At 43.5% G+C, this 25,540-nt stretch overlaps 1 protein-coding gene across 2 annotated transcripts in view; it reads right to left on the reverse strand.

Moving 5' to 3' along the window:
- Nucleotides 1-25,540, reverse strand: part of RIOK2 (RIO kinase 2) — a 143,051-nt gene that overhangs the window by 86,334 nt on the left and 31,177 nt on the right. For both annotated transcript variants that reach the window (XM_085632541.1, XM_085632540.1), the window contains 2 exons: nt 24,343-24,459; nt 21,350-21,525 (listed from right to left, as the gene is read on the reverse strand). In XM_085632541.1, the coding sequence (XP_085488667.1) occupies nt 21,350-21,525; nt 24,343-24,459 (293 nt within the window). The remainder of the gene's footprint in view (nt 1-21,349; nt 21,526-24,342; nt 24,460-25,540) is intronic.

Below are 25,540 nucleotides of genomic sequence, written 5' to 3' on the forward strand. Positions count from 1 at the left end.
CAAAGATTGTCAAAACTCATTAAGGCATCCATAACAGTCTCAACCTTAACACATGGTATACCTAAGTGAGATGCTATTTTATTTAAATATAAATACTGAGGGCCGCATTCACTGACAACTACCTATTTTATACTGGTGAAGGAAAAAACGTAATTTATGAACTTTATGGCCACGCTTTCACTGAAACTCAGTATCATGGTGCTATGAGTTCTGATAGGGGCAAGTGTAAGAAAACAAACAAAGCAGGATGAAAAAGAAGACCGAGACACAGTCCGACACTAAAGTATTAGGTTGATTTTAAAAGCCCTCTTATATAAAAGGGGTAATCCCCAAGAAGATCCAACTGTGTGGCAGTTTATTCCAAAGCTTGGGTCGGAGGAACAGGAAGGCTGCCCACACATGTGGCTCTACAAACCAGAGAAATCTTCAGGATTGCATTTCACACTTGAACAATGGGAATCAGCAAGACCATCAAGGAGAGTGGACTACTGTGATGGACCACACAATAAGTGAAGCAGAAAACCTTAAAGAGGATATTCCGTTTTACAGAACACCAGTGTAACTATAGGCATGCAGAGGACACATGTTCACATTTCTAAGGCCTACATGCTAACCTCACAGCTAAGTCCTGCAGTGTTTGAAGCTTTCCAATGAATGTTTCTGGCAGGGAAAGCCATACAACATTTTAATAGTTGAGGACAGGATTGTTGATTTTACTGTCACCTGCTTATCTTACCCCCATTAAAGAAAGGGAATCCTTTTTACGATGCGCTGCATAAGAAAGCTGGATAACTACTCTTTCTAGACCTGTATAGTGAAACCACACCTAGATACTTGGCTGCAAGGACTGTGGCTGCGATAGCAGTCAAGATGACAGGCCAGAAGTCATATATCCAGGGTGAGAGGTCACTGCAAACAATCAAGATCTAAGATTTAACGCGATCCAATTTAAGAAAATTTAATGGATTATTAATTACCCAACCATGGTTTGTTGAAATACATTTCCATTGATGGCCAATAATTTTCAGCGACTGTGCCGAGCCATCGGCACAAGAAAGAGTTTTAAATTCTTATGATTGGATTAATTCTCTTTGATACGATGGACGCAATTGGACGCTCAGTAGATCAAAAAAGGGGAGCTCACTCTTAAATTACCTGAACTATTTCAGCATAAAACTGACGAGCACAGCTGCAACTGCTGCTAGCCAATGAAGATTTTGTGATTGACTGTAACTAATGTGTTAGAGTGATGAATAGGACCAGGCCCTCTTGCTCCCCAGTGTCCCTAGTCTTTCTCTTGTCACCCTGGGTGGCAAGTATGACTGCCTAAGTACGGTCTATTGCACGGAACCCAGTGAGAACATTTATGGGTACAAGACATGTCTATAATTTTCACCATCTATTTAATATGATGGTGCTCCATTAATGTCGAACAAATACATAAAAGGGTTATAAGCCTTTAATTCTTCAACACACTGAGGCATATGTTTGACTTTACTATTCCTCTTTTACAGATCCCTGGAACACTGCAATACCCTGCCCTCTTCAGAGTTCAGCTGCTCCTTGAGGAAGGTACATGGCAGTTTTGTTAGCCAAGTCAGTGCACTATTCATCACAGAACAGATGTATTGCTTTTAAAAGGAATGAAGAGGGGCTCTCTCTGAATAAGATGGATTCAAACCATTTTAATTGTATCAACAATTGTGGTGGAAGTGGTTTGAAGTTGCTACAGTCTATAGTTGTCATGGAGCTGGAGATGGAACATGGATAAGATGCTCCATGTTACCAGTTGGTGTAATTTTAAATGGCAACCAACTGCTGGAATTTTCTGTTCATCCATATTCCATCTCCAGCTCAATGACAAGCAGCCTTTTTAGTTTGTTCTAAATGTATTAAAAAGACTGCTCGTCTGGGGGCTAGAGATGGAATGTGGACAAGCTGTTCCATGCTACAAGAAGATGTAATTGAATGGTACCCAACAAGAAAAATCCAAAAGTGATTGAAATTACTGCATCTTTGTACTCTATCTTCACGATGGAAAAACCCTAGATAACCTATTTAAACGTGACTGTCTGAGTAACTTTCTCTACGAACACGCTTCCCCCTTTAAAAAAGAAGTGATTTTTATCAGGCTGGCTTTCTCTGAACGAAACTAGTAGTGCTGCTGTTGCAGAGAATGGTTGCAGATATTCTCAGTCATAGATTAGTAATGTATGTACTGAATTCAACACTGGAAGCTACTGAAAAACATCTGGAATATGGTTTAAATATTAATCTGTAATGGTTGTATTTACACATATTTGCGCAATTTCTTGGACCGTAAAACATGGAATAAGTGTTTCAGCTCTCCCAAGTCTATTGACCTCCTTCCTGGTATGCATAAGGTTCTCGAATTCAATGTGCAAGCATATCACCCAATATTTTGGTAAACGTAACTTTCTTTCCTTACTTAGAAATAGCTTTTGATGCTACAATGCAATCAACTGCTCTCCTAGGGTCTTGTAATATTGCCTCCACCATCTTGAATCCTCTTCTTGAGTGTTTATCACAGGCTTACAGTCTGCTTTCTGGGTACAGCAGAAGATGCCATCTTATTAGCACACAATGGGTCAATGACGCTAGAACATGCCCACAGTGTTTGTGGTCAGCAACATGAAAATCAGCATGGGCCTAACTGCTCAAGCTAGGAAAGCTACTCAGAGGGATATCCGGCTCTCTTTTTTCACAATTATATAGAGAGAAGATGTACTCTAATTGCTAAACTGTCAGCAGAGTGCTAATCCAGAATCCGGACTACACCATGGATAAACCCCTCAGGGTTTTGCACCAACATAAGTACTAGACGTCTACAGTTGTAGGCAGGCAAGCGTAACATTTTATTTAACAGCCTGAAGATCAAAGACCGAGCTCAATAAATAAATAGTCTTGAATGAACAAGCCTAATAGTGTTACTTTTAAGAAATGACTGAGTCCAGCATGTGATGCTTTAACAGCTTTAAACCAGTATTCAGTCTACAACACTATGATACTCATTTAGACTACATCAGAAGAAAGGCTAACAGGATTAGTCACCATACCAGGATTTTGTATATGGTTTGTAGGTTACAGAGACATCTACAGCATTCCTATCAACCCACAGATTTATCTCCCCAGATTGTGCGCTTGAAGCTGTGTAATGTCTTTCTGTGGTCAACACTAACAAACCAAATGAGCAGTGTTGGACTGGCTTTACGGGCAGTCTGAAACTGCCAGATCGGCCAGCTTGGCAGGGGTGGTGTGTGTGCCTTTTTTTTGGCCCCATTAGCAGCGATGGTACCCAAATAATTAATAAATAAACAGCATACACACTGGCCCATTCAAGCTGACCATTTTGGCAGTGCTGGCCTGCCCGAAAAGCCAATCCAACACTGTAAATGAGGTGAAATTTTATGCATCAAACTTTGCTTACCTTAACGAGAGACGAGTGCCTCACCTGTGCCGATGGGCAGATTACTGGACATATCTTGAGGCACGGACCATGCATCAGACACACTGCTCTGTATTTCTTTACTTTAAAATGTCTTAGTAAAATTACACTGGAATGCAACACAATAACTACGCATAGGCTAAATAAAGTGGAAATGTTTTGAAAAGCTTATGGTGTTAGATACAAACCGATGCAACACTGCACCTTCAAGTTCCATAAAATAAATGTGAACATTCACTATTCCACTAAATGGAATGTGCAGGGATCAATGTGGGAAATAAAGTAAAGCTGTGGGAACAGAGAAACGTTTGGCTAAGCCTTTTGTCCATGGATAACCAAATGTTGGCATTCCTTAAGCAAAGTGAAAAGGAAAGCATGCAGAACTTTAAACTCATTTATATGCATAAGCAGCAGGCTGAAGCACGTGCAACCCTGCTTTTTAGACCCCCCAACACAGCCTCGATGGCTGCCACCAAAGGTTTTATGGTGATCTGCAGAGAGACGCCAGAGCTAAGCCTTAGAAACTGATAAGTAATTTTTAAGGAATGGGTCTCAACATTCCAGAACCATAAATTATTTACATTATTTGCATGGCACGCAACAGAACCAATTATATGTTGCCAATAAAGCAACGACTGGTAGTGTTGCTTGAATCAATAACTGTATCAACCTCATACTTGCATGTTAGACAAACAAATCCAAGAAGCACTCACCTTTAAATGGCTATATTACCAGGTGTGACATGTACCAGACTTCAGTCCAGCCCATATGCTTACCTTACGTCTGGCCTTCTGGGAATAGAGGTAGGAAGGATCATAGGAATCTCAATGGATGAAAGGCCGAGACCCTAAATCTTCCTGGCGAAAAACCTATGAAAATACTATGCAACTAACTTACTCTACATGTTTTGGGATACCTGTTCAATCCCAACTACACCCAAGATGCTGAGGGCTGGTCAAGTTTCGTACCAGAGTGATTCTAACTCCAGCATGTATCCAAAACTGCCTGGTGCATTACTTCCCCCTATAAACCCTTTGGCAGTTCAAAATGCAGTCAATGGACCCCTAATTAACTTCAGGTCGGATTTTACTAAACAGCTTATCTAAAGTTAGTTGGTCATCAAATGTTGTTGTGCGGAATCTTGTTCTCACTTTGTTTTAGGATCACGTTTAAGTCTATGACTTCCACATAAAAGCTTTAAAGAAACAGATGCTGTCCTTTTAGACCTTTATCAGCCTCTATGTCGCTCTGGGATCCTTCCCTAAGCAGTAGTTGCGCTTTATAAATATTTCATGAGCAAGCTGTTAGGCACTTGACAATCTATCTAGCAATTACAAATCGATCTCTTCACCAAGAGATAATGGTGTCTAACAGAGCAGAAGATGCATTGAAATGCTCATCTTTGAAATGCAATCATTGCCAATAGTCATAAATATAGTTTTATTCAACGACTTACTTTATTCCTGAAATGGCACACAAAGTCACATCACGGTACCCCACACAATAATTAAATCCAAGGAATATAGGTATGGGCATAGTCTATGAAGAGAGCCGCTCTTTCAAAAGGCATGTTTATTAAGGTAGGAACACAGTTTTTCTTGAAAAAGAAAGTGTTTATTTTGGTTGAAACTAATTTTTATTAAACTCAGTCACTTGCCCAATGCCGTCAAAAACATGGGTCCTAATTACATTCCCTTACAGCAGCCAACATAAGCGACCTGATTTAAACCAATAGTCTGAAAAAGAACCTTGTATAAATGTCACACCTCACCCCTTATCCAGCGTGTAGGCATTTTTTCCACTCAAAGTAGCTAGGTGGAATGACATTTGTGTTAGCCTGTAGTTTAGCTGTCAGTTGAGTGACAGACAGACACCATTACATGAGTAACGATCCCAAGATTTTGAAGTCTTTAAACAATTCACAGTATATTTATGTAAAGAAACATATCACATTTGATGATGCACTGTAAATGTATAGAGGATCATCAGGTTGTTTATTATTAACAGTCATTGAGGCCAGACACAAATAGAGGATATAGAATCTGGCTGAGTGGTTTCACTGTCATCATCAACTGTATCAAACCAAAAGTAACACATGCACAATAGACAAACCGAATGCAGGGTGGAGCCATGATGAATTCCGTTTAAGAATCAACTAGTTCAGAGCTCTTTCTATGCCTGAAATAGAGTACCTCTCCAGCTTGAAACAAGGGGTGACCTGCAGCCCCTTGGACTTCGGGAAAAGATGCAGAATGCAACATTTTCTTTATGATATTCCGTATATCTTCTTACTGAATCACAACAGAAGGAATATGCTACTTACCAGTATGCATCTGTTCTTGGCATGTAGAGCTGCAGAGTTGTACACTTAGCATAGATCGCCATCTGGTGTTGGGCCCGGATGTTTGCAGTTTGTTTTTGTTCTTTGGAAGTCACGAGTTCGGTGACTCCTCCTTCGGTCCGTACTGCGCATGGGCTTCGGCTCCATCCTCGGATTGTTTTTCGCCAACAGGGAAACGATGGAGCGTAGTAATAACAGTGAGAAACCCATGTGTGTTGTATCTAAATAAGATGGACTGGAACGGATACAGGTAGCCGGGGAGGCGGGTGGGCGTGTACAACTCTGCAGCTCTACATGCCAAGAACAGATGCATACTGGTAAGTAGCATATTCCGTCCGAGGCATATGAGCTGCAGATTGTACACTTAACATAGATTATATAGCAGTAACCAACCTTAGCGGCGACCACCGGTATCCGTTGCAGCGGTTTGAAAAAGTGTCTTTAGTACAGCATGGCCCACACTAGCTTGTTGCTTGGAATGCACGTCTACACAGTAATGTTTTGTGAAGGTGTGCGGTGTTGACCATGTGGCTGCTTTGCAGATATCATCTAAGGGTATGTTCCCTAGAAAAGCCATATAAGCCCCTAACTTTCTAGTAGAGTGGGCTTTAGGTGGAACAGATAATGTTCTTTTTGCCTTTTGATAGCAAATTTGTATGCACTTTACAATCCACCTAGCTATCCCTGATTTAGAGATGGGGTTGCCTTTATGTGGTGGAGAGAAGGAAACAAACAATTGTTTAGTTTTCCTGAAAGGTTGTGTTCTCTGTATGTAGTACAGTAAAGCCCTCTTAACATCCAGTGTATGTAAAGCCCTTTCCGCAACAGATTGAGGTTGCGAGAAAAAAACAGGTAATTCCACCGATTGATTGAGATGGAAGGGGGAAATGACCTTGGGCAGAAACTTTGGATTTGTACGAAGTATCACTTTGTTGTGATGTATTTGTAAGAAGGGTTCCTGTATAGTGAACGCTTGTATTTCACCAACCCTTCTAAGGGAAGTGATAGCTACAAGGAAAGCTGTTTTCCGGGTGAGGAACTGTAGCTCACATTTATGCATTGGTTCGAAGGGCGGACCCATTAGCCTTGTAAGAACTACATTTAGATTCCATACAGGGGAAGGTGGTGCCCTGGGAGGAATTGCTCGTTTAAGGCCTTCCATAAAGGCTTTAATAGCGGGCACTCTGAACAGTGATAAATGCTGTCTGTTTTGTAGGTAAGCAGCAATCGCTGCTAGGTGTAGGCGTATGGATGAATATGCCAGGTTACACCTGTGGAGATGGAGTAGATAGCATATGATGTGCTGTATGGATGCATCTAAAGGGTTGATTGTATTGTTACGGCAGTAAACAACAAATCTCTTCCACTTTGCGGCATAGCATGCTCTAGTGGTAGGACGTCTGGCTTCCTTGATAATGTTCATGCAATCAGGGGGAAGGTGAAGGTACCCAAATTCTAAGATTTCAGGAGCCAGATCGCAAGGTTGAGCTGAGCTGGGTCCGGGTGCCTGATTTCTCCATGGTTCTGAGTTAGGAGGCATGGGGACAGGTGCAGTTTTTGATGTGGTACCACCGAGAGCTGTAGTAGTGTGGTGTACCACGGCTGCCTGGCCCATGTTGGAGCTACCAGAATGAGTGTGAGGGAGTGCTGTTGTAGCTTCCTTACCACTAATGGAATTAGCGGGAGAGGTGGAAAGGCGTATGCAAATTTGCCTGACCAGTTCATCCATATCGCATTGCCTTTGGACAATGGGTGTGGGTATCTGGCGGCGAAGCTTGGGCATTTTTTGTTTTCGTGGGCGGCGAAGAGGTCTATCTGAGGATGCCCCCACTTGTAGAAGAATGGGCGAAGAACTTGTGGATGCAGTTCCCATTCGTGTAGTTGTTGCGTTTGTTTGCTGAGCAGATCTGCCATGGTGTTTTGTACGCCTGGAACGTGCTGTGCCAGGAGAAAGATGTTTTGAGGAATTGCCTATCTCCATATGCTCTGGGCTAAGCGGGAGAGCTGGGGAGAGTGTGTCCCCCCCTGTTTTTTAATATAATACATTGCAGTCATATTGTCTGTGCGAATGAGGACTGCTTTGGCCGAAATCTGTTTTTGAAAGGATTTTAGGGCTAGAAAGATCGCCAAGAGCTCCAGATGGTTGATGTGGAGCGACTTTTGCTGTGGCGTCCATAGACCTTGCATTGTGAGGTGTAAGAGGTGCGCTCCCCAGCCGGAGAGCGATGCGTCCGCTGTTAGAATCACCTGAGGAACCGGGTCCAGGAACGGCCGCCCTTTGGAAAGGTTTGTGGTGTTCCACCACTGCAGAGAGTGATGGGTGCGGCCGTCCACCAACACCAGATCCGTCAGCTGTCCTTGGGCCTGGTTCCACTGTTGTGCTAGGCACTCTTGAAGTGGACGCATGTGGAGTCTTGCATGGGGCCCTATGAAGATGCAAGATGCCATCATCCCTATGAGCTTCATAAACACTCTTGCTGGAAGAGAGTGTTGAGGAAGGAACGTTTGGCGCAAGGCTTGTATGCTTGCGATTCTGGCTGAGTTTGGATAGGCAATACCTTGGCCCCGAGATATTGCTTTGTGTGAGATGGTAGGAGGTGGGACTTTTGGTAGTTCACCGTGAAGCCTAGCTGGTGGAGCAGTTGGATGGTGCTGTTGGTATGTTGCACACATCGGTAGGACGTGGCTTTTATGAGCCAGTCGTCTAAGTAAGGGAAGACGTGAATATGTTGACGTCTGAGGTGTGCTGCTACAACTGCGAGGCATTTGGTAAACACCCGTGGTGCGGTGGTGACCCCGAAGGGGAGAACTGTGAACTGGTAATGTTGACCGTCCACCACAAACCTGAGGTACTTCCTGTGAGACGGGTGTATTGGAATGTGAAAGTATGCATCTTTCAGATCCAAGGTAGTGAGAAAGTCTCCTTGAGAGAGGAGCGGGAGGACTTGTTGTAGGGTGACCATGTGAAAATGGTCTGAATGTATGTATGCATTTAGAGGCCGGAGGTCCAGAATGGGCCTCAGGGTCCCGTCTTTCTTTGGTATCAGGAAATACAGAGTAGACCCCTAGATTTTGCTGATTGACGGGGACCTGCTCTATAGCGTGTTTTTGGAGGAGGGAGAGCACCTCCTGTTTGAGCAGTGTGGAATGTTCTTGAGACATTGGACGGTGCCTTGGTGGGATATTGGGTGGGGTAGATGTTAGCTCGAGACAGTACCCGGACCGAATAATTTGGGTCACCCATTTGTCCGATGTTATGGATTCCCATGCGTGGATAAAGTTTTGTAGTCTGCCCCCGACCGGAGTGGGATGGTCTGGGGGGAGCGGAGTGAAGTCATTGTGCGGGCGGGGTGGCAGAACGGGTGGTGTTAGTTTTGCCCCTGTCCTTATTGATGTTGCCTCTGTAACCACCCCTTTGGTAGCCCTTTGAGAAGGTATTTTGAGGAGGGGACTTGTAGGAGGTAGAGGCGTTATCGGTGGAGTAGCCTCTGCCTGTGCTACGAAAGGATGAGCGCCGAAAGGAGCGTTTAGGGGTCTGTGATTGTAATGCCCCCATAGACTTTGCTGTGTCTGTGTCCTTTTTTCTAATGCTTCGTCTACCTTTGGCCCGAAGAGATTTTGTTGGTCAAAGGGGTGATTTAGTATGGATGCCTGGACTTCTGGCTTGAACCCCGAGATCCTGAGCCAGGCATGACGACGAAGCAGGACACTAGTATTTATGGCTCTAGAAGCAGTGTCGGCTGCATCGAGGGCACATTTAATGGAGGTGTTAGTAATTAGCTTTCCCTCCTGTATCAGGTCATGAGCTTTACGTTTGTGTTTTTCCGGGAGGTGCTGCATAAGAGCCTCAAGCTCATCGTAGTGTGCTCTGTCATAACGCGCAAGCAGCGCTTGTGTATTCGCAATGCGCCAGATGTTCGCGGCTTGCGAGGCGGTGTGTTTGCCAGACGCGTCTAGAAGTTTGGATTCCTTATCTGGCGGTGGGGCCTCGCCTGAGGACTGGGAGTTAGACCGCTTTCTAGCTGTGGACGCAACTAGGGAATCTAAGGGAGCAGGGCCCTTAATGTATGTAGGGTCTGTGGGTGCCGCCTTGTACTTTTTTTCTATTCTAGGGTTTAAGACCCTGGCCCTGACAGGGTCTTTGAACACCTCTGCAGCATGCTTGGTGACACCCTTAAGCATGGGCAAGATAGCTGTGGACTTATCCTGAATATCAAATGTATCCAGTAAGAAGTCGTCTTCCACTGGTTCACTATGCATTTCCACCCCATGGTAGTGTGCTGCTCTCTGCACCAAGTGGTGAAACGCTAGTGAGTCCTCTGGGGGAGATGGCCTGGATGGGTAGAGGTCGTCCTGAGGCACATCCGGTATGTCAGGGTTTTGGTAATCTTCCCATGGGTCTGGGGTCCCCGGTGGAGTGGGGTCCATTGGGGCGTCCGCCGGGTCATAATCTGGATCCCCGTAATCTGGATCTGGGGACGGGGTCGGGGAATGATGAGGCGAGGGTGGCGGAGACCTGGGAGGGGGAGGAGGTGGAAGAGGTGGAGGAGGAGGTAGTGGGGAGGGCACTCAGAGGAGAAGTAGCAGAGTCCTTCCGCTTGGGCGGTGGAGGAGGAGCTGGCGTGTCAAGACGTCTTTTCTTGACAGCTAAAGTCAATAGCCCAGTCTTTGGATCCTTAGATAAGGTCTTTTGATAAGGATCTGGTGTAAAAAGGTCCAGTGGCGCCGAATCGTCCGCTGGCGCCGATGTTTTCGGAGCCGAGGATTTTGGTGGTCTCTCTGCGCCATGCCTTTTTGGAACCTCCGGTTTTTTGGGCGTCGAGGCAGTTTTCGGCACCGGAGCGTCGGTGCCAAGGGATTTGTGTTTGTGTTTTGTCGGCACCGAGAGTCCAGGCTTCGGCACCGGTGGCTTCGGAGTCGAGCTGGGCGTCACTTTCTTCGGTGCCGACGGTGTTTATCGGCACCAGGCGTCAGCTGGCTCGAGCCCGAGCTGCCGTGAGACTTGTGAGGCTTCGACACCGGGCCCGAAGGTGGGGTGATAGAAGCTGTGTGCTTGGTTTTACCCAGGCCTGCAGGCGAGGGTGTAACCTGAGTCTCTTTGGTTTTGGGCGCGGGGGTGGGAGGGGGTAGAGTACTCACGACCCTCTACGCCGGTGTGATATCCTCCACGTCGGAGTCGTCGGCCTCGGAAGCGCTGACGACGTCTTCCTCCTGCTCGGTGTGTTGTTGCCCCGAAGCTCCGGTGTCGTCTCCGAAGATATCCGGTGGAGCCGCGGTCGATGAGTGCGCCATGGTGCTTCGAGCTCTTCGATCCCGGATGGTCTTTTTTGATCGAAAAGACTTACAGGCGGGGCAGTCTCTAGCCTCGTGTTCTGGAGAGAGGCAAAGGTAACACACCTGATGGAGGTCGGTGTGGGGAAATTTAGACCCACATTTTGGGCACTTTTTGAACGGAGTCCTTTCCATCGGCCGGGACCGGAGTCGAGGAGGGCCCGAAGGCCGGTGCCGATGTGCGGAATGGAGAAAAGTGCCGCTTCGAGAGATGAAGATAGATGAAGAAACTCGAAGAACGAGGATTTTCCGTCGAGGCTGGAACCGTAGAAGTTCGAAGCCGGAGCACGAAGTATCACATCCGAGCCCAATGGCGGAAAAAAACAATCTGAGGATGGAGCCGAAGCCCATGCGCAGTACGGACCGAAGGAGGAGTCACCAAACTCGTGACTTCCAAAGACTGTCCAAAGAACAAAAACAAACTGCAAACATCCGGGCCCAACACCAGATGGCGATCTATGCTAAGTGTACAATCTGCAGCTCATATGCCTCGAACATGATGTTTCAACTATGAAACAAATTACAATAAAGAGTTTCAAAGACAAAATATGTTGGATGCCGAAAGCACCGGGTTAGGACTTTTTTTTTTTTAGGGCAAAGAGGGGTAGTTACCACAGGACATTATTTTACCAAGGAATGGCCTTTTGCTATCAATGTTTGTGTTTGGTCTAATTAGATTTTATATTTTGTGGGAGAGAGAAAGCCCAGGAGAGCCATGGCATTTGTTTTTTGCTAGAAAGGGGGTAATCCTCCATCTCAATGAAGGACTACTTCTGACCAGTATTAGGGGTTGGAGATAAACAAGGGAAAGACATCACCACTGTTGTCAATTAATGGCCTTCTGCAGGCACAGTGTTATTCACTCAAACCCTCTTATAAATATCCAAATACTTCCCTCCACTATTTGTCAGGAAGAGGAGAGCAGTGCCATCCTGCTGACAGCATACGTTTTATGGAGTGTATCGTACCCATTGGCCTAGGACCACAGTGATGCAGTCGGCAAAGGATTTGGAGGCTGTTGTCTTCGGGTGCAGCTAGCACAAGAAACACCGGTGTAAGGACAGGCCAACAGGAAAAAGGAATGCCATGGAGGAGGCTAGAAAGAGAGGATTGCAGGTAAAGCCATAAGAGACATCACCAGTACTATAAATGTTCTGTGTAAATCATAATTACACTGCTTCTACATGAACATTCTATTTTCTGAGTGTAATACATGTGATGTCTGGTGCTAAGTGTATGTCTGAGTATATCAGCAAGAGACAAAGACACCGAGACCTGCAATGATGTCACATATGCCATACGAGGTAGAAAGCATTTAACAATTTGTTTAGCCCCATGTAGGAAGACTATAACACTATTAGAAACATCTACCCATTGAGGGTAGAATGCTCTAAATGAAAAACAGGGAAAAACTAAAAGACAAGCATTGGAAAGATGGAGTAGAAGGTCTGTGCCAAGCGTTTTAGCCCTTCATTGTCTTCAGGAGAGCTCATAACATTCCAATGTTCTAATAATAATTGCAAGTCAGACAGATCTACACTACCAACAATTCTGCCTTTTGATTGGCTACTAGTCAGTTGAGATCCATCCCAGAGATTCATAACTAGTACCCAAGACAAGCCCCATTACAGTAGCAACCCACATATCACTAAGCTTTATTGCCATAACAGCTGCCTGTGAAGATCACAGCGTTGTAATAAAGAACAAGGCTGTTCACCTACCTCGTAGAAAATGCCTATGCTGGAAGACATGCTGGAGAAAAAACGTTCAGAATCATCCAATTTCCTATACAGAAAATAGTATGTGAAAATGGTTCTTATCTCGGCTACCACGAATTCCTGAAATGGATGAGTCCTCAAAAGCAACCCAATCTTTTTGTATGTATTATATTTTCATAGCGTCCCACGTTTTGTGTAGTCCAAGACAGTTTTAACTATGTTTTTAAAAAGTAGCCTCCATGTTCTGACTGATTTACAATGTTACTTATTTTAACATGTTTTTAATTAATTACCCAGGAATTTATTTTTTTAGGCAATTAAGCCAGTGCATACTCTTCAGAGAGATGCAACTACTGACAAAAGGAAGTCGAAAAGGTTAAAAAAAAAAAAATGTCCACATAGCAACTCATTTGAAGGGTCTCACCAGCTACAGGAACACAAATCTGTAAATATGAGATTAGTCTGCGAATATCTTCCTGAACATCTACAAATCTACTGCTGCATATTTAACTGGACGATTAAAGAAATTCTTTATCAAGCAAAATGTTACAATTTTAAAATTAAGGAGGGATTTAAAGGAGAGAGAGGATTGTTAGTCTGAGGAAACAGATATGGAAAGGGGATGCTGGGCTTAAATAGGAATATTTTTCATTAACTATTTTTAGCCCCTTAAGATGTATTATGCCATACATGGTTAAATATCGATACCTGCCCTCATATATTTTAAGCAGCTCGTTTCATATCGGCATCAGCAGCACAAGGCATTTATTTCGGCCTGCTCCATGGAACAGTTTTAAACTGAACATCCCCTATTAAGTAACATGGTACCCACTATTTCATGAATATAGAAGGTTAGCACTTACTGTTCATTTGAAATGTGTGGTAAAACTAAAGCAGCTCACTGCGGAAATCAACTTAAAGAGTTTCCGGGGTACTATCCGTCATTTCTATGACGGAATTAAATCCTCTCTTTCATTTACAGTAGTCTCCTCTATTGGAAAATATTTTAATTCCAGCAACATATCGTATAGAAGAGCCTCGCTTTCTCACAAATATATAATGTTAGTGCTCCAATAGTTAAATGAAACCCTATGGAGAAGCTGCAGAGAACACTGCAGAATCAATTGACAGGCCCCTGCTCCTTGGGGAAGTAATATTTTACGTAGCATATCAGAGTTTTTACTCTCATGTCTCAAGATAATATTTCTGAATTTATAGAAAATGTGTCCTCATTTTTGCTTCTAGTGTACTTACCATCATTTCCATGAGAAAATCATGTGAGGAAACGATTTTCTCTCAAACACAGCCCATCAAATCCTAGTAGGGTTTCAGCTTTTATCACATGATAAAATTGCCCTGGAACTCAGCGCAACTCTTAACAAGCATTGGCATAGCCAATAGGTCTCGCCTTTGGGACCTTATAAGTGTTTAGCCGTGCAACAGTTGATGATGTTGAACCAAGGATATTGTGCTGTATAACTAAACACTTATAAGGTCCCAAAGGCGACTTATCCCAGCACCGGGCGCGCAGTCTCTTAAGGTGTCTGTTTTTTTTATTATTGAAATTGTTGAAATATTCGGAAGCTAAAGAGCTAGCGCAGAGTTTGTTTGCCCGGCCCTTGAAAAGTCCTGAGTGAGACCTTGACGAACACCTACGTGGTGTTTTTAACGTTGCGCAAGTCGTGCTGGCAGAAAGGTGACACCAGAGACGCAATGTCGGCTTGGACAGAGTTTCCTTCCGTTATGGTCGTTGTTTTCAAGGCTGCTTTTAAGGCCTTATTACTAAGAAAATGATTGCGCGACAAGGCCTGCCCTCGTGCCAGATAAGAGCACACAGAAATAACATGCCTGCCGCCTTGATGGCTCACCTGTAGCTCCCCTAAGCTCTCTGCCTGCCTTCCCAGCAGGCAAAAGACACACAATTGATGGACGGAATGCAGAACAAATCAAAACATTCACCCCCAGTCAAGCGATCTGGGTTAAATCCATCATTCTTTTGCTCACCATGCCACCCCAGTTTAGAACTGGCCATATGCAAATCAGTCTTGACCCTGTGCCTCATGGGAACAGTCCAGCCCGAACTGCCAAGCCAGGTCCTCCCTGGACCGGAAACAATGTCATACTGGGGTGAATGTATGACATTGTTCTGCATTCTGTACATCAATTGTTGTTTTTGTATTTTTCACCCCGAGTGGGACGTGGGTCCCATGCTCTCCATGCCACTGGAATCAAGCTATCCTGGCTGAAGAGGGGTGAAACCCCAAAACCGGTCCAAGGATGCTGGTTTCCAGTCCAGGGAGGACCTGGCCTGGCAGTTCGGGCTGGACTGTTCCCATGGGGCACAGGGTCAAGACTGATTTGCATATGGCTGGATTCAAACTGGAATGGCATGGTGAGCAAAAAAACGATGTATTTAGGCCCAGATCTCTGTACTGGGGTGAATGTATGACATTGTTCTGCATTCTGTCCATCAATTGTTGTTTTTGCATTTGTCACCCCGAGTGGGACGGGTATGCTCAGACGTGAGTCCCGTGCTCTCCATGCCACTGGAATCAAGCTATCCTGGCTGACGAGGGCTGTAAGCCCGAAACCGGTCCTAGGATGCTTGTTTCCAGTCCAGGGAGGACCTGGCTTGGCAGTTCGGGCTGGACTGTTCCCATGGGGCACAGGGTCAAGACTGATTTGCATATGGCTGGATTCAAACTGGAATGGCATGGTGAGCAAAAACACTATAGATTTAGGCCCAGATCTCTGTACTGGGGTGAATGTATGACATTGTTCTGCATTCTGTCCATCAATTGTTGTTTTTGCATTTGCCTTCCCAGCAGAACACACTAAAAGCGAGCTGCCTAGCATGGCAGGCTAGGCTGCTAATTGCCCGGATGAAGGCACACAACTTGTGTGTCAAAGAGTGAGGGTTGACACTTTTTCAATCTTACTCTTGCACACACGATGAAATTCAGAGTGTGCGCGTGCCTTCTTTAATCAGTCCTTCCTGAAGTCCAGCTGATGAGAAAAGTTAGCAGGATTGGGTGTGTTTTTTTTTCATTCATCCGTCAGAAAGATCACCGTATGCTGGGTAGGGTACTGCTAGAGAGTGAAGGACACTTCCCCCTGCTCATATTACAAACTAACAGCTGTAGGAGACCAGAGAGGCGGGCCAGTCTAAAGAGCGGAATTCATAAGTTAGAAAACTCAAAATGACTCCTACTATAAACGATACAATGGTGTAAATCGGAGGCCGGCGTTTGACTCACCGCAGCCCCGTTGCTGTGAGATTTCTAACAATAGCCTTCTGCCCTGCCGGACTGTACTTTCAATGGCCCGCCTGAGTGATCGCTTTATTGACTAGTGACATGCTTGCTACATGTGTACTGTGTACCTTCCATTCAGCTTGTGCGCCACTGTTCTTTCCTTGTACCAGACACGGGCTGAGGTGAGTGACAGAAGCTGAAATAAGTGTCAATCTTTCCTCTCCGCCCCAGCCCACTGCTTTCCCCACACACACATACTAAAAGTGGGCAGCCCAAACAGCCCTCCGTGCACACTACCGAAAGAGCGCGATCAGCAAAGGACGTTTTACGAGTACATTTCTATTTCTCTTGCTCTCGGACAACCTTGTAAAAAAAAAACTAAATTCATCTGTGGGAAGAGCACGTTTCTTGTCACTGTGAGAGCCAAGTACTCTTGAGCCCTGGCACAAGGGTGAGACAGGCAGGGGAGCGAGAATGGAAAAATGTCAACAAGCGCGCGCTGCCACGCTAATTGGAAACAGCTGGCCCCTGCGCGCCGCTGCTCACTCCCGCAATGTGAATGCCGCCGCAAGCACAAGTGTTTGAAAAGTGCAGACCGATTCCGAAAGGTCATCTCCTACAGCAGCGCCCTAAAAATGTGTGCGTTACCACCCAAAAAATTATTATATTGTGACTAAGATCTAATATCACCATTTCTATAAGTCTTTAAAATCAAACAAACATTCTCCACAATGCATTTCAATAGAACAAATTTTGTACAGCCATTCTCCAAATAATCCTATGTAAAACACAACATCTAACAAACAATTTTGTGAATTTCACCCAGAATTTGTAGGGTCGGATTTACAATAGCAATATTTTCCAAGGGGGGAGGGCACCTCTAGGTAGGTACTGAGTGGAGTACTGACTTCGGGTTCACCTCAAGACCCTCCTGACTTCGCCTGGTCAATACCTTCCCCGGGAGTGCAATCCCCTTTAATATTCATTATGCCAGGGTCTAGCAATACACTCAACCTGAGGCTCAAACCTATTAATCACTGAAGTATACATCTGTTTATTTCAAATTAAATGGAAGATGTTGGTATCAAGAGGTCATGAGAGAAGGATTCAAGCACCTTTGCTAAGAGCAGTGGCTGCCACTTGTTTGTAAAACTACATGAGACTTGACCATAGAATATTCAGATAATCCTGCAAGAATAGTTTGGGCAAGTGGCACTTAATTTCTTGACGCGAAAGAGAAAGCTCAAGTTGCAAAGTTTTAGCAGATTACCTTCGCTCAGACACAACTGTTTTGAGCTAGTTAGGCTTGCCAGTAATTTGAAGGGCTCTGATTTTTCCCTACTAACCTCCTGCCAACAGAACCAGTCCAGGGAGAACCTGGCCTGGCAGTTCGGGCTAGACTGTTCTCAAGGAGAGCAGGGTCAAGAATGATTGGCATATGTCTGGGTTTAAACTGGAATGGCATGGGGAGCCAAATAACGATGGATTTAAGCCCAGTTCTTTGTACTGGGGTGAATGTTTGACATTGTTCAACATTCTGATCATCAATTGTTCTTTCTGCAACAGAACCCACTTAGCACTGCCAAAGGCTGAACAGATGGTGTGGCCTTTGGATGCACCATGTGTCCAGTCTGCCTGCTTATTGCAACACATGAGGTGGCAAAGTAGACCTGAAAGTCATCAACCGTGGTTGGTGAACACATGTATAAAGATTGGACTTCAAGTAAACTTTCTACAGTTGCAAGTTTCGGGCCAGATCTGATTTTTTTTGTAATTCTTTATTGATTAATGGTGGTAGATTCAGGTTTTCAACATGGTTCCCATATAGCTATAGTATTCCTTGTTTCACTGAAGTGTATCTGATACACAAGCATACACTAGCTGGGATGTCCGGTCTTCTCAACTAATAAGATTGTAGAACTCCTGTTTCCTATTCAACTCATTTATTTTCCTTTGTTCCAAACACGGCTGGTCAGATTTTAAGTCTGACCAAGGTTACCTTCCGGTTTGTTTCTAGCGTAAAGTTGTCAAGCATGTTTTTGCTGTAAAGCTGTGCAGAAATCCACTGGCCATCTGAATGAACAATGGTTTTAGGACCCTTCCTATAACTCACATCCTTGTCATCTAAACTCAACTTTTCCAGTTTCAAACATTTGTGCATGTACATTTTATAGAAGGTGTTGATTAGAATAGTCAAAAAGGATAAGATTATTTGCAAATATAAAAATACATTAAATTAAAAAATACATCACAAGCTCACCGTGAGGCTGAGTTGGAAAGTCAGCTCAACCTCACACTTTACATTCTGTGCTGTGCACTTTTAACTTTAATGTACATCATTTTCTTTTATGGCAGAGGCCTGGCTCCTCTGTCCTTTTGTTGTATTAGCTTAATAGTTTAGTCCAAGCGTTCAATCTCTTTATCATTTTATTTCCTTGGTTTATTACTCAATTTATGTTAATATGTTTTTATTTCTTAGTATGTGGGGAGTGTTCCTCGCAGACTGTTGCTGAGCCGCCATTTAGCCATTTCTTTTCAACATTTGTATTTTTTTTCGTTCAACGGCTTCTGCAAACCAGCCCCACTTCTGGCCTGACTCCTGGTGTGCTGGGTCTTTAAATCACCCCTCCTGGTGTGCTGACTGGAATTCCATCAGCTCTCCTCTGTGCACCCGCCATGCAATCAGAAGGAGATGCAACCAAAAACATGACAGTAAATGAACTGCCTTGTTTTAACCTTCGGAGATTATCCTATATGGTTGCTTCGGTTTATGCCACTGTATATGTTCCGGTACCTTCTACCTTCATACTTCCAGTTCTGGAAACACAAAAGGCTGACTAAAGGCATTCAAATGTGCCAGCAAATGATATCCTTTTAATTCACAACCTGATTGTTGGTAACCGCCTTGATATTTTCACAGTGACTAAGAAATAACTCAAACTTTTTGGATTGCCCAATGTGGTTTGCTCTCCCTGAATATCAGCTTTAAAGAAGCGGTGGTTCTTCCTCTCTTGAATAAAGCAGGAGATGACCGCCTCTATTTTAAAGAATTACCGCCCAATCTCCTTCCTCCCCTACCTAGCCAAGCTCATATCGCTCACCATCTTTGCTCCATCACTGAAGGCTCATCATTTTTAGGCTCACACCAGGCGGGCTTCCGGCCCGGTCACTCTAAAGAATCTGTAATTCTATTCGTAGTAGATGATATGAGAGAGGAGTTGGACAAAGTTCAGGCCCAGGTGTTAGTCCTTCTGGATCTTTTGGCAGCCTTCGACACCATGGATCATGACATCCTTCTTGACTTTGACGAGGCCACCAGGCTGTGCTCTGGATTGGATTAGGTTTTTCTGTAGGACTACTCACAATCAGTTCGCCGCTCCCCAGTCTGCTCCTCCAAGGTTGATGTTGGTCAAAAACAAACTGCACTACTGAGTCCTTCCTTTTGGCCCCAGGAGTTGGGATTCTCGCCCCCCCACCCCCGGCAAACTTAAAAAGAGCCTCGGCATACTTGTCAATGAAGATCTATCAATGAAACCCCAGATTGCTACAGGGACTTCTTCTGGCTTCTTTTAGCTTCATGAAACAAATATAAAAAACGTTCTCAATTGAAGCCATCATCCGGACTGTACTTGCACTAGTGATGTCCTACATTGACTATGCTAACGTCCTTTCCCTGGGCTTTCCAAAGGGTTTGAGCCAAAGACTGCGGCTAGTCCAAAATCAAGCATCCAGATGAGTCTATCAACAGCCAAGATATTGACACACTACACCCTAACTGAAAAAATTGCTCTGGCTCCCAACTGCACATTGAACATTGTTTGAAACAGGCTTCATGATTTTTAAAATTCAGCAGAGTGAAAGGCTCATTTTTGATTCCTCTAGAATTAGGAACTACACTCCTAGGCGTAACCTTAGATCAGCACATCTCAATCTCTTAGAGGTTCCTACATTCTACAGGAAGAGACTAGTGGGAAACAGGTTCGCGGTGTTGTCTCCCGGCACCTGGAACTCCTTTCCGGCCAACATAAGAGCAGCAAACTCCTATGAGCAATTCAGAAAACTGCAAAAAGCATGGCTCTTCAGACAAGCTTACGACTAAGTTACATCTCTGCTCTGCCGCTATAGCTCAGAGCGCCATTAAATCTTTTGGTGAACGTGTGCTTTAGAAATTTCCAAAACATAACAAAGAGAAAGCTGGTCAACACTACATTACAACCTAGCGTAGAGACATTTTGTCAGGATTGTGGTGCTGGTTTGGCATTTGGTCTTGCTTTTATTGCAAATCAGTATTAATCTTTTTCCAACTCAACTCCCATCAGGTGAAGGCATAGAGTTTCTGGTAACTGTGATTAATATATCAGCCAAGTGTGACTCCTGGTTGATCCTTATCTACAGTCCTCCAGGATTTGCCCAGAATTACACGGTTAGTTTATGTAACATTATCGCCCCTTTAGCAGTTATGAGTTCCAACCACATAGTTTTTTTGCCATTTTAATACACGGCTCAATTACCCCCCTGTGCCCTAAAATTAAAGATCTGATCATTAAATATGTTGAAGCTTTTTCAAAGGACTCACCCCTATGGAGGCCACATATGGATCCCGTGTTCTCCTCTATTACAGATATGATCTGCATCATTTATATTTTCAACTTACCCTGAGCAGATCATGCTGCCATCCATTTTGGTTAGACCTCTCTCCTCCCTAAAAACGAGGAGCCAATTGTATCCATACAGCACTAGCTAATTAACTTTCAGACTCCCTTCCAGGAAATGGATTTTCAAGTTTTTTACTTGTGTATTCATGTGGCTGTTGACACTACACTAACAGTGAAAATCCTACTATCACAAACAACTTTGCAACTTTGGTTTATGATAGAGCGTCTAAATCTTAAAACTGCTTGTTAGCATTACAACACCAGTGGCGGAGTAATTATAATACCAAGACTAAACTGCTCTACAACAAACACTTCACCTCTACAAGAAAGCTTTCTAGTCAGCTCTCCATCTTTATTGAAAAAGGTCAATTTGCCAGCCCCTTGATGCATACAAACTGTCTTCAAATCCGTAAAAGCATGTGCGTGGATAAGACACTGTGTGAACCCCTTTCACGATCCTCTGATTTCCAGATTCACTAAAAATAGAGAATTTGTTTTTTCCACAACTACACTGATATGGAGGCCCCATCTGAGAGGAGCCAGGAATCTGGAGCTCCCAAAAAATTTAACAAAATATAGAATACCTTCATGTATGCAAATTCCTTCATGGCAGCCAAGCGCGATAAGTAAAGCCACGACATGCTACGTCTGTGCTTGTGGTAGTCACGTTTATTTTTGAGATTTCGAAAGGAGGTCCTCCCGAGTCTGTGCAACTTCAATGCAAGTTGTTCCTCTTCATCATTTGCCACAATGTAAATGTCTAAATGAAAAGCAGGAGGAGAATTGTTAAATCGAAAGCGTTCAACCTTGCAACTGGTGAATGAACATGATATAAGATAGCCCCTACTACTAGCTTGTAAATACATGTTTTGAATAATGTAAGGAGAAACATTTTGGAATGTGAGCATAGACAGTAAAATTCTGTAAGTGGTGAAACTTTCCATTTCAGGAATCACATATTATAATGATTATTGCATGTACAGTTTGGTAGATTACTGAAAGAAACAAAATTAAGAAAATTGCTTAGTGAAAAAAACAAGATATTACCCAATGCATCCGGTCACAGATTTTTTAATGAATAAAAAGCATAAATATATTCTCTACTCCACAGTGAAACGTTAATAGCATTAAAAAGAGGTGCATATCCCACCCCTTAGTGTCAGGCGCGCCTCAGGAATCCACTCAGAGTCCGTTGCACTTCAACCTATATGTATGACTATTAGCTATGATAGTGGAAAATTGTGGCCACTTTTCTTATATGCGGACGATGCACAAATAGTTGTACCTCGGTCATTCAAGGACAACAAGAATGTAAAGGCCCTTAACTCCTGTTTCACCCAAGTCTCTTAACGGATTAATGCGAACTCCTTGAAACTGAACGGTGACAAGATGGAGGGCTTGTTGGTGGACAACCTTCCCAATCCTTGGGGACCTCACATGTGGCCCACAACTATGGGTCTCCCCCCCCTCCCAGCCCAGTGGCAGCCGTAAAGAATTTAGGACTCTGGTTGGATGACAAACTTATCACGAGTCAGCAGATCAACATGGAGGCAGCTACGTGTTGTGGTATCTTGAAGTGGCTCAGGAAGATCTTTCACTGCCTCCCTACTTCCACCCAGAGAACCGTAGTGTAGGCCCTGGTTATTTCTAGACTAGACTATGGGAATATTTTGTCCCTGGGGGTGGCAAAAACAGTGCTTAAACGCCTCCAGATTGTACAAAACACTGCTGCATGCCTCTTGCTCCACTCTTCTAAATTCACATCTACTGCCAATATGCTAAGGAACTTACATTGGTTGCCCATTGAATGGCGTGTGCAATTTAGGTGTTCTACTACATGCATGAATGCCTGGCAAACAACAGATGTTTGATGTCTTGGTATACACCTGGCCGTTCTTTGCATTCCAGTCATCTGAGTCTGGCCACAATTCCTTACATTAGGAAATTCCAACAAGGAGGCCAAGCGTTCTCTTTTCTGGGATTGAAACTTTGGAATGGTCTGCCTTGTGACACTGAGAGAATACCGCTCGCTCTCTTGGTTTCGCAAATTGTTAAAAACGTGGTTGTTCTTATCCTCTGATTCTTCCAAAATGCTTTAATGTTTTCTGAGATTGATCTCTGGCTCAACCGCCTTTGCGTATGGCGCTCAGCGCTGGGAAACCACATTTTAGGGAGCCATCCAATATTCAAAATATGTATAAGAATAGTCTGTATCATCTAATTTTCTCATATCTGCAACCACAGCAATGATATACTGTTGGTCACTTATTATGGGAAGTAACAACCTGAAACAAATCAGCTTAAATATGAAAATGATCACGCTTTTTCAGCCCACCCCTCCCAGGTGCTCCTACCCTCTGTCCTACACCAGCACATCCCAGGTGCTCGTCTGCCCTTACTCCTTCCCAGAGCACGGACGGAGAGCAGGAGATGAATGTGTGAGGAAGAGGATGATTCAGTTCATCCGTCATGATGCCAGTATCCAGTGCTGGATGGTGGGTTGCTCTTCTATTGCTAAGGGGTTCAGTCTAGAGATTATTAATCATGGCTGCCTGTTTCTGGTACATGCTTATTGGATGCCTTCCGTTGCTCCTGGATGGACTCTAAAGAGCATATTCCATAGAGGACGGTAGTGCAGAACATTCCTCACTGATGTTATTATGCATTTGTCCTGTATCTTTGGCTTTCCCCTTACTTATAATTTGTCTGTCTGGACAGCCCTAATAAAGCAGATGAAAACATTCACAAAACACATGTATGCCGAAATAACAGTATCCTCCTTACTGGCCACCATTCTTTATCAAATAGTTGTGATCTAAAAGTAAGATGCACTATAGTGTGTTCAATGAGTTATGTTAAGTCTAATGTAGAAATTAAACTTTACACTATATATGCTAGCCTTTTATTATATATTTTAAAAAATGGTATTAAAGATTTGCATAAAACTAGAAAAGGTGAATATACCATTGTTTTTTGCTCTCCACCATTTCAAGTGCTGTAGAGTATCATGAACTTCTAACATGTATGCCAATTAGTGTTCGGGCAAGGTAGGATTAGGCCATTCAAGGCAAAAATAATATCCCTACTAATCCTTGGGGGTATCATTTATTTGGTCCCTGCCGGACTCGTAGGAGTAACAGCAAAACTCAGTCACATACGGCACTTTCTGCAGAGGCTACATTAAAATCTCAAACTACTCACTCCAGTGTAGCATGCTACCCATTTGACAATGCACTTCGGGTGTATGAAATGCTTTATAACTACATTGACAACACAAAACAATATATATCCTGCTTCAAATCCAACACTTTGTATGTTGATAGCATCTCAAACTCCCTGAGTGAGCAAACTGAATATGCTGTACTTCACGTTTCACCATAAGGAGATGGATTCATCATTACAAACTCTCAAAGAAATTCGAGGGCAGATTTTAACACCAGCCTCTGATGGAGGTTTACAGTATGCAAAATATCCTGAGAATGTGTCACTCTGTGGAAGATGGTTTGTGAAAGAAGCTATGAAAAGAAATATTTTTATTTATTTTTCTCAGGTGCACAACATGATAATTTTGAGTTACCTGATTCTTTGCCAACGCCCATTTGGTTGCCAACAGAGTTCACAACTTCACGAGAACAGAGTGTTTTCAAGGCTAGATAATCATACCCAGTGTTGGTTAAACGATAGCCCTGCACAGCTAAAAAGCAACACATAAATAAGAATAAGTACAAACATTCTGCTCATAAGGCACACAGCAATGACTGAAAATTAAAGTTCTGTTTCACACGTTGGGGTGGCGGAGTGGGGGGGGGGGGGTAGGATTGAATTATAAACATTGCATGTGGCAAAAAGAAAATCTAGCCTGCTCTACCTAAAATAATGCACAGTCCAGGTACAAACAAAATTAGCTCACTAGAATTTGAGGTCAGAACACCACAATTTTGCAATTTGAACAGAAATAGATTGGCACTCAGCAAAACTATTTTTTGGCTTGATACTTCCTAGATGCTCCTCATCAAAAAGAAAGTCTATTACCTGTCAACCTGGTTCTCTGTCACAGTAGTAGTTGCCAAATTCATGAACACTGAATATCTCCCCTCACTGTGTGATACCAGAACCCTTTTATGCATTACCTAGGCCAGCCTTCAGCCTTAAAAGCACAGTGCAGTTTTTTCTAACCTCTGTATATTTAGCATGAAGGCTAACCATGCCTTTTGTTTTAATATAGCTTCTAAAAACAGAGAGTGAAAAGTTTCTTTAATAGCTAATTAATGCTCATGTTTGATATTTTAACTGTTACTAAAAAGTATGTCTAAATTAAACTACAATTTCTTTAATTTAGATACACATATGGTTAGTTCATTTAAAGAGTTTTCTCTTGTAAAAAGTGCTCCCGGATCCCAGACGTAGGCGGAGATATTCGGGGTTTATGAATATTAACAAAAATCCTACAACTGAAAATCATATTTTGGCACAATGGCCTTCACAATAAACCAGTAAACTTAAATTGGATTGAAAAAAATACCGTCTTTCACATATATCATTTCGAATTAGCATACAAATTAACGGAGTTTGAATGACAAGATAAAAGAAATTTTGACATTTAGCACACATTAACAAAAATGTTTTCAGATCGCATATACCTACACAACAAACTGGATTTTGTTTTATATTGAAACCATAGTGCTCTTCACATATGGAAATATCGTATTGGCATAAAATACCAATCTAAAATGTGCAAGTTACTCACTTGGACACCAAGTGCCCATTTCTTTCAC

The sequence above is a fragment of the Triturus cristatus genome, chromosome 2_1, assembly GCF_964204655.1.
Source record: "Triturus cristatus chromosome 2_1, aTriCri1.1, whole genome shotgun sequence".
NCBI classification, from domain to species: Eukaryota; Metazoa; Chordata; class Amphibia; order Caudata; family Salamandridae; genus Triturus; species Triturus cristatus.